This window comes from Miscanthus floridulus, chromosome 10 (assembly GCF_019320115.1).
Source record: "Miscanthus floridulus cultivar M001 chromosome 10, ASM1932011v1, whole genome shotgun sequence".
NCBI lineage: Eukaryota > Viridiplantae > Streptophyta > Magnoliopsida > Poales > Poaceae > Miscanthus > Miscanthus floridulus.
Genome location: NC_089589.1, coordinates 137,561,238 through 137,571,500, shown reverse-complemented (window position 1 = coordinate 137,571,500; position 10,263 = coordinate 137,561,238). Strand labels below are relative to the sequence as shown.

Below are 10,263 nucleotides of genomic sequence, written 5' to 3'. Positions count from 1 at the left end.
TGTTAAATTTAAGTGCAAATTAGAGTATTCCTGTTGGAAAGAATTGTTTGAAATGAAAAAAAAACAATCACATATTATCAATATTAATGATCTAAACAAAATTGTTCATTGTTTGATAGGCTATCAGTAATTCAGTATATAAACGCATAAAGGTCACATCAGATATACAGCTACCCATTTTTTCACATAAAGGTCCAACAAACCAGAGGTTTTCTCCAAATATATGCCGTTTTGGTGCGTTCACAGTTCTCGCATCTTTCTATGATCAGAAATGTTCAATGTATTTATACTATATCTTCCACTCATTAATTTATATTATATAGATAAGCACTCATTTATTTATATTATATAGATAAGTATACTCGAGCTACAGCATCTGTTTATAGCTGGAAGGATGACTAAAATTATAAAGGCAAGTCAACTAACTTAAACTAGCTGCATACGTTTTTTTTGAAATGTGTTCTTGCCTCCGCGGACACCAATCTCAAACGTCCTCCGCAAACATCACTCTCAAACGCTCTTATCCTTTGAGGCCACCTCTGCAAATTCTAATTTGTAGTGACATTAAATCAGAGGTCGACAGTCCGTCCGTCTCCGACGTCTCAGATAACCGTCAACGCAGTAGTGCTCTCAAACTCCTCTGCACACACCACTGTCATCCGCTCACTGAAAAAGGCCTATAAATAATAGTTAGGCTGCCTCTGCTCAGTACAGCACCGGTGTCAGTTCACCACCCCCTGCTGCCGCACCGTGCTTGTTGAGATCTTCTGTGATCGGAGAGGGGGAGAGATGGCCGACGCGATCGTTGGGCCCCTGCTCACCAAGCTGAAGGACGTTGCGCTAACGGAGGCGCAGGCGCTTGCCAGGGTGGGCGGAGAGATAGAGAGCCTGAACGACAAGCTCATGTGGCTGCAGGCCTTGGTCCATGAGGCCGACTTGCTCAGCCGCCACGACGGCAGCCGTCTCGTCCGGGTGCTCGCATGCCAGATCCGCGAGGTGGCCTTCCAGGCTGAGGACGCAGTTGACGAGTTCTACCTCAAGGGCGACCTGTCCCGCCGCTTCGCTCTAGCCCAACGCTTTGGGCGCAACTGGGCGCGAGCTTCCGCGGAGTTGTTCGTCAACTTCCGCACTCACCTCTGCGTCCGCTTCGCCCTCTCCGGCAGGATCCAGGCCATGAACGCGCGGCTTGAGGAGATCATCAACAACAACGCCAAGTACGGCATGGGTGACAGAAGCACTCCTAACGGCATCACCTGGAGGGCGTCACGCGCCATCCCACACATGCGGGACGACTGGTAAGTATATACTCCCTCCGTTTACAAAAAAAAGAATACAATTATGTCTTCAAATAAATTTACTAGTTCAAGTTTCACCAAGTTCATAGTAAAAAAAATTAACATTTATGTCTTCAAATAAATTTACTATAAAAGTTATTCAATAACTAATCTAGTGATACTTATTTTATATCACGAATACTAGTACTTTTTTATATAAATATAGTCAAAGTTTAAACTGTTTGACTTTTCAAAAAACGAGAATTATATTTTTTTTAATGGACGAAGGGAGTATCAATATAGAACGTCCACATCAATCTGCATCAAAAATAAGTCCATGACTCCAAAATAATATATATAGGCCTTGAGATTTAATTGAAAAGGTTATGCCGTCTCGCTCAATTGAGTCCATCATTGGTAGCTACAGTCGATTGCAACAAACATGCCTCCATGGTGAATAATACAAAGTCACTCTAAATTTTAAATCTAAATTACCAAATCTGCCATAATGAAAGATATTCAAAAGTAACCTCTAAATTTGTAACTAAATTACACATATTTTCCATTATGAAAGAGAGTTTATCTATTACATTTTTAAAAATTATTGGTATATATATTTTAATTCAAAGTTTTAAAGATAAACATCTCAACCATTATGCACTACTACGTAATTGTGTTTCACTGTCGGCTCATCACTGTCGGTTTTTGGCTAAAACCAGCAGTGATATTCGGGTCATCACTGCAGGTTTTAGCCGTGAACCGGTAGTGATACTGGATGAACTCTGCTTGTTTTTGGCTAAAACCTGCCAGTTCGTGGTTTGAACCGGCAGTAATAGGCTGCACGAAAAACTTCATAACTTTCTCATACGACGAACTTTATACCAAAGTTGTAGTACTTTTCGAGATATACAACTTTGTCGTTTAAACTTTTTTGATTCGAGGTTGTTTGGATGTCTAAATATGTATCATAAGGATTTATAGAGTTAATACCAAAGGAGTCCATATGCTCTTAAATCACAAGTGAGTGTATAGTGGTAGAAAAGGATATAGGATGGAGAAACAACCAAAATAAAAGTTATAGATCTGGAAAAGTTATGAAACTTTGTAGTTCACAACTTTTTTATTTAAAGTTGTTTTGATGCTGAGTTATTTGTTTCACAAGATTTTATAGAAGTTAATACCAAAGTAATTCATATGCTTTATAGTCACAAGTGAGTGTGTAGTTGTAGTTAAGGATCTCGAGTGGAGAAGCAACCAAAACAAAAGATGTAGATCTCGAAAAGTTATGTAACATTACAGTTGACCACTTTTTCATTTAAAATCGTCTATCCAACGAAAATGACATTTGAATTCACATATTTGAAATTTGAATTTTTCAAATGACCTCGAATGGAGAAACAACCAAAACAAAAGTCGTAGATCTCAAAAAGTTATGCAACTTTGTAGTTGACAACTTTTTCATTTGAAATCATTTATCCAAGGAAAATTATAGCCGATTTTCCTCACATTTGAAATTCAAAATTTTCAAACGACCTCGGATGAAGAAATTATCAAAACCAAAGTTGTAGATCTCGAAAAGCTATAAAACTTTGTAGTTGATAACTTTTTTCATTTGAATTCGTTTACAGTCCCAAATACTTATTTCAAAACCAGATGAAGATAAAACGAGGAGGACGGATATCCCAAATGGACACAAGTGTCTTACAGGTCGAGTGATGAGAGGACGAACACGAGAATCTCGAGGTTGTGGGTTCGAGCACTGCAGGCCGCAAAGTACGCAAAAAATCTCGTGATTTGTATTCAAAAAATGAAGTGACTATGTGGCTAGCTGGTGGGGTCTCTCCCAGTAAAAAATTGCTATTTTTTCAGCTCTTTTTTCATCTCATTTTTGGGTTTTATGAAAACTTTATCAGTGTCGGTTCTAAACTAGCAGTGATGAGCCCCCTCATCACTGTCGCTTGATACTCTGTTCTGAGATAGTGGTGCAAGAGTGATTCATTAACTACTACAAAAATTATTTTTCAGCAAAGGGACCTTTTCTTTTCGAGGTGGCTCAATCAAAATCTGCATCTAAAAATGGGGTTTTCCCTCTAAAAATCTATAATTAGAGGCGGCTGGTATTTTTAGCCGTCTATAAAAATACCCCTATCTCTAGATGTGACTCTAGATCTAGCCGCCTCTAGAAATGTATTTCTTGAGGCAACTAGGGTTGTAGAGCCCTCTCTACAAATCAATTTGTAGATGCGGATGGATATAGAACAGTCTCTAAAAAATAGATGCAACATAGTGAAATTTATAAAATTTTGAAACGAAGTCGGATGAATAAAAGCTTTGTATCAAAGTTTTATAACTCGAAGTGATCTACAACTCTATAGTTGACAACATTTTCATTTGCAATCCTTGAAATCCTCAATTTTTGTTTGAAGTTCTCACAGTTTACTATTCAGTTGTTTTATGTTTTCCATCCGACCTAGGATGGAGACAAAAGCCAAAGTTATAGATCTCAAAAAGATATAAAATATTGCAGTTGAGAACCTTTTTATTTGAAGTAATCTATAATCTCAAAATTTAGTTTGAAGTCCTCAAATATGGAAATTCAAAATTTTCAAATGACCTCAGATGTAGAAACGACATAAAGCAAAGTTTGGATCTCATAGAGCTATACAACTTGTAGTCGACAATTTTTTTATTTTAATTTATCCAAAAAAAAATTATGTTTGAATTTGTAACATTTGAAATCCAAAATTTTCAGACTTCCTTGGATGGAGAAAAATGGCCAAAACCAAAGTTGTAGTACTCGGCGGTATCTAGAACTTCGCAGTTGAAATCTTTTTAATTTGAATACATTTAGGGTCCCAAACACTCATTTCAAAATCCGTTAAAGTGAATAAAGTTGATTGTTTTTCCCTTTAGTCAAAAGTGACTTTGGAGCGGAGTGGCTAGGGAAGCCACACGCACTGGTGTTTTGCATGACTTTGTGAGGCTGGCCGGTGGGTTTTCCCCGGATTTGTTTTTTCTTTTTTGCTTTTTCATTTGTCTGGTTTGTGATTTCCGGAATTTAATTTCTTGAGGTAGTTGGATAGTAAGCTGCCTCTACAAACACGATTTGTAGAGACAGCTCGTATTTCTAGTTGCCTCTAGAAATTTATATAGCAGTGGGCCAGCCTCCTCTACAAATCTTTATACAGTAGTGACTAGTGTCATGGATCACGTACATACTAATACACGCGTTAACATATTCATGATATAAAATAAAATATTCAACAAAAGAGTTGTAGATAGTGAGGCTGTTTAGATGTTCTCACAAACCAGAGAGTAATTATATCGTCATGTACTAGAAAGCGGCTGTAATTTTGTACTTTTTTTTAATCACAGTATAAATGCAGACACTCGTACATACGCTTACACTAACCCCAATGAACCTACCCACACAGCCTGAGCACCTTCGATAGACTAAGAATGAGCCAGCAGGTCTCGATATTGAGGAAGTCACCGTTGGCGTCTCGTTGTCAACGGGTATGTTGCCTACCACTGCAAGAACAATGCAGTTAAATCATGAAATAAATTCGTGAAAATGTGAGCACCCATGAGTCGAGGACTTGAACCCAAGTGAGCAGCCACGATATAGTTGTTTTCTCATAAGCTGCAGGAATAGGAACAGAAGTGAGCAGTCATGCTAACGCGCGTGCGGTCAGCAAATTAAAGACCTGATCTTCCATCTATTCGTGAAAGTGTCTTGGCTGGACATGGTTTTGGAGGGGTTCTCTCACAAACACATGTGTCTATATGACCTAGGACGAGCAAGGCCTAAATTCAGTAGGTTGCTCAAAGAACCCCTCTCGTCGGAGCATGTAATTCAAACTCCCTGCCTTTCATAAGCCTCTAGACACCACACAAGTCTCAGTCTCTGAGTAGCAATCAAACTCATATAAGTGTGTTTCTTATAAGATATTTTCTAGCCCAACAATTCTACTCAATCGAACAACTTGTATCACATTAAGGTATAAACCAACATGCCTTAGGATATAGGACAACCATGCATCTAAGAAGCTAAGGCATGGAACTTATAAAGGGTATCACTCGTAGTCACTGATGGCTTATTTCACCATCCTACTTCATGTGATCTCTAGTCACAAAGGATATTTTATCACTATGGTATGACTCATTGACTCTCATGTGGATCTCAGTTGATGCATCATCTATTAAAACATGATAAAAGTATTGTGAATTGTTCTACTAAGTTCGTAGTCATTTAGACATGGTCGGACGCTATCAACCTAGAGTTTTTTAAAGTTTCTTGGTAGACTTTAGCCACCTCCTTACATGCCTTGTTTTTGTTATGTTGTCTTAATGAGGTATATGTTTTTCAACAACCAACAAATCTATTAGGATTTCATGAAGCCACTCAGCCTCAATAGTGACAGTGTCTATTGCTATGATTTCTTCTATTGTTGACCTGTTTAAGATGGCTTACTTGCAATATTTCCATGAAACAACACAACTTCCTAGTGTGAACACATGTCCCTCGTGGCTTTTATCTTAAGAGGATCAAATATCTAATTTGAATCACTATATCCCTCTTATACGTTTGGCTACCTAATACAATGGGTACTATTACTCAAAGTGACTTTCAAATAGTGCATTCTCTCAAGAGTAACATAATGAGCATCACCTAGATTAGAAATAAACCAGCATAGTTTACTCAGAAAACGAGATGTCATGCATCATCACAATAATCAAATACATATATAAGCGAACAAATTATCTACTTATATCAGCAATATATAAGCACAAGATGACACCCTTCCCCCACCATAACAATACACTAGCACATAAAGAATTCTCGGAGTTGGCCAATGACACACGTCACTGTTAATCATTTTCAATGGAGACCGTCGAAATGACTGCCGCTAAAAATGACATTCCGAGAGGCGGGTGGGTTACAACGACCGCCTCTGAAAATGGTTTTAGAAATGATAGTTGGGTTACAACACCAGCCTCTGAAAATAGAAGAAAGGGTAAAGTCCAATTTACACCCTCCAACTTTCACCAAAGTCCGGATTTCAACCTCGAACTTCAAAACCGGATAACTTTGGCCCTCCATCTCTTGAAACCATTCAACTTTTGATATTTTCAGGAGGCGTAGAAATTTTATATTGTTTTTTCGAGCATCTTAACGTCCTCAAATGAAAAAACTCAAAACTACAAAGTTGTAGATCTCATCGATGTCTACAATTTACATATAAAAATTATCTTTATCCGACATCGTATTGAAGGGTTTTTTATTTTTTGAAATTTGAGTCTCAGCACGCGACAAAATATGGTGCTGAAATTTATATTATTTTTTCGAGCATCTTAACGTCCTCAAATGAAAAAACTCAAAACTACAAAGTTGTAGATCTCATCGAGATCTACAATTTACATATAAAAATTATCTTCATCCGACATCGTATTGAAGGGTTTTCTATTTTTTGAAATTTGAGTCTCATCACGCGACAAAGTTCTAAGATTTTTCCTCTTTTCGCATGTCTCGTGAGAACTAATATGACCTTCGCAAGTATCGTGAGAACTAATATGACTTATCAATACATCATTACACACAACTGTACCATAATAGGGCCACACATGATGAGCATTCGTGTGTGCTATCCACAACATGTGCACAACAATGCATCTGCATGTTCTTGAGCATGCGTACGTGCGCGAGAGAGAGAAGTTTCTATGCTCCATATTGGAGTAGTCTATATGTTTTCTCTTTATGATTTGTGTATCTGAATGGACAGGGAGAACTCGGTGCCATTTAAAGTAATAAATTTCCGCACAGAAAGGGTAGATGAGAAGCTGCTGAAAGAGCTAAAGGAAGGACCAGATGGCCCAACGAAAGTAATCCGCGTTGTTGGGGTTGGCGGCAGCGGCAGAAGAGCCCTAATGATGTATGCCTATGAAGAAGAATCCATCAAGAATCATTTCCATGTACGTGTCTGCGTGAGCTTCCCAGCAGGCATCAGCGACATGAGGATTATTGTTCATGAAATCGAGAAAAAACATGGTATTGTTAAACAAATCAAGAAAAAAGGTAGCAAAGAGTCCTCTGGGAGCCTATTGTCTGTGGATTCACGTTGCTTGGTAGTGCTACACTGCCCAATCAGCATCATAACATGGAGTAAAGTTGAAAACGAGTTGCTCAAACTGAAACTCGGAAAAGGTAGCAAGATACTGCTACCGTGGAGAAAAATGCATAACGAGAATGATCAGAGCATCATTGCACTGAGCCTTCTCGTTACAGGTCGGACCGAAACTTTTTTCGACTATGTGTATAGCGGCGGTGGCAAGCTGAAGAAAGGTACTACCTACCAGACCAAAGAAATGAATAAGATCCGCAACAATATTATGGAGATCACAAATGGTCTACCACTTGCGGTAGTTCTTCTTGCAAAACTCATGAGAACCATGGACTTGAGGAAGTGGGGACCAGCATCTGAGTACCTCATGAGCAACGAGGAAGACACCAAACTCAAGACAATATTGTCGGTAAGCATCGATGATCTCCCAGATGAGCTCAAATCCTGCTTGCTCTACACCGCGGGGTTCCCAGAAAATAGAATTATTGATGCTCACCAGTTGGTGCGCCTCTGGATGGCTGAAGGCTTCCTCACTAGGCAGATGGGTATGGAAGCAGAGCAGCTCGGGCAATGCTACCTCAAGGAGTTGATCTTTCGGGGGCTTCTGCAGCTGATCAGCAAAAGTAGTGGTGGCGATGGTGGTCGTGTAGAATCGGTAGTAATTCATGACCAGATTCACCCCCTTCTCAGGTTAGAAGCACAGCATACAAGCTTCATGGATTTCCACTATGGTGGACATGTGCCGCCACCGGCCAGCACACGCCGCCTGGCTCTCTACAAGTACAGCGACAAATTCTCGGCACCCAGCAGTTGCTTGGATAAACTACGCACCGCACTGTCTTTTTCTGGTGATGAAAACTCCACGGATCACGACAAAGGTGACCTCTTTTGCCCAATATGCACTCATATTTATGCCTGGTTCGTTCTGTTTTCAAGAGCTAGCATGCTGTTTATTATTTGTTGTCCATCAAGCAGCGCAAGAATAGTATGAGATATTTATATAAGCATATTCGATGTTCATATTTATATACATACAACTAGTAAAAATTACTTACATTAGTTCGCCAGGTTTTTCTCTTCTTCATTTTCTATAGAAATATGCATATAGATACACCACAATCTCTATTAATTAGTTGTAAAAAATTTATGAATTATTTGTCTATACGTTTTTTCATCCACATACATAACTTTTCCCCTCAGCATGGCACCTCAGTGTATCTTCAGTATGTATTTAGTTCAAATCTTAGCTTAAGTTATGATGTCTTTTGATGCAACCTGTGTATCATTATGCCAGGAATCTAAATTTCGATTTTCAAACTTTGAAATTATTATTTGCTACAAATTTATATCCGTGAGTTAAGTTAACACCCTTGCTTATTGTATCATTTGTTAACTCCTTTTTTTCAAAATGAAGATTTTAGGTGCTAGAATACAGTTTTATGTTTTATGATGACATAAACCGTCTTTTAAACCTGTACTACGTCGCTTAAAATTAGTATGGGTAGTAGTGCTTAACTCTAAGATCAAAGTCACAATTGTTTTGCACTAATTAACCTCCCCTACTTCTTAAGATGTTGATTTTTTTATCAAGTATTTATATCTGTAGTAGTAGTGTTTTTGTCATAATAAATAGGATGCTTATAATTATACTATCTATATCTATATGGATGTCTCAAATTTGATTTAAAATGTATAAATTTATCTAAGATAACAATTTACATAAATCATATGTCATGGATATTGATATAATTTTAAATAACTTGTCTATATTATTAGCATTTGAGTATTTAAAAGAAAAGTTTTGATGATTGCAAACATAACATATATAGTTGTCACATAGGCATTTATTTGTATTTGCAGATGTGGCACAACATATGTGTTTCCTTTAGTGTGTTTTAACTATATTAATATAAATATATTTGGGACATTTAAAAACATCTGTGTGTGCCTGTGCATAATTTATGGTTATTCAAACATTTTACATAATAGCATATGTTGGTAGTAGTATATAACTTTGAGTGCATATTTTGTTTGTTTATAATTACAGAAGTTATAGATTAGATGCAAATTAAATGGTTATTAGTCCCGGTTAGGGGTCCAAACCGGGACTAAAGATTAATCTTTATTCCCGGGGCATAACCCAAACCGGGACTAAAAGCTTTAGTCCCGGCTGGTATTACCAACCGGGACTAAGGTAAACCTTTAGTCCCGGTTGGTAATACCAGCCGGGACTAAAGATCCCTGCCCCGCGGACGACCGTTGGGCAGGGACCTTTAGTCCCGGGGGCAAAAAATGCCGAGGCTAATGCTAAATTGGGACATCGTTCTAAAGTCTGTTCTCTAGTAGTGGGACCCAACCGAGGAAGAACTGGGCGAATTTTTATGAAGACAAAATATACACCTCAGTCAAGGTGGTTGGCACAGGCGACCGTACCTTCCATCAAAGTTGATCTAGCTAGTCTCACTCTCTGTAGAAATGAACAGCTCGCAAATATTTTCAGCGTGAGTATCTTTCATATGTAAGAAATCATCTCAGTCTGGCTCATAACTCGGCCGCATGCATTGAATATGCCATCTTTCTTGACAAAATTGAGACCAAGAAAAGCTCGCAACTACTCGATCATTGAGATTAATTAGCTAACGCTTTTGCATGGATCGAAGAGTTGACAAAGAGGTAACCGATGCAAGACTCAACTCGATCAGGGCGTCAGTCAAGAGCAGACACTCACATGGAAATATGCATCCACAACTCAAGGCACACGCAGCGGAAAGAATAATTCGATCTAGAAAGTCAAGGTTTTGGAGACAGAGGCACTACATATTTTAGGGGCAACATGAGTTTGTTTATCAATTATCAATTTATCATGT

At 38.3% G+C, this 10,263-nt stretch overlaps 1 protein-coding gene across 1 annotated transcript; it reads left to right on the top strand.

The window, feature by feature from the left end:
- The first annotated feature begins 789 nt into the window (after window positions 1-789).
- Window positions 790-8,387, top strand: LOC136489770 (putative disease resistance RPP13-like protein 2). The gene is made up of 2 exons (XM_066486319.1): window positions 790-1,295; window positions 7,058-8,387. The coding sequence occupies exons 1-2, from the start codon at window positions 790-792 to the stop codon at window positions 8,385-8,387; spliced, it is 1,836 nt and encodes a 611-aa protein (XP_066342416.1).
- The last annotated feature ends 1,876 nt before the right edge of the window (window positions 8,388-10,263 follow it).

Excerpts from the sequence above, each read along its gene's own strand:
- LOC136489770 (XM_066486319.1), top strand. The coding sequence starts at position 790 with ATGGCCGACGCGATCGTTGGGCCCCTGCTCACCAAGCTGAAGGACGTT. Across the intron at positions 1,296-7,057 it reads CCACACATGCGGGACGACTG|GGAGAACTCGGTGCCATTTA; the intron begins GTAAGTATATAC and ends CTGAATGGACAG.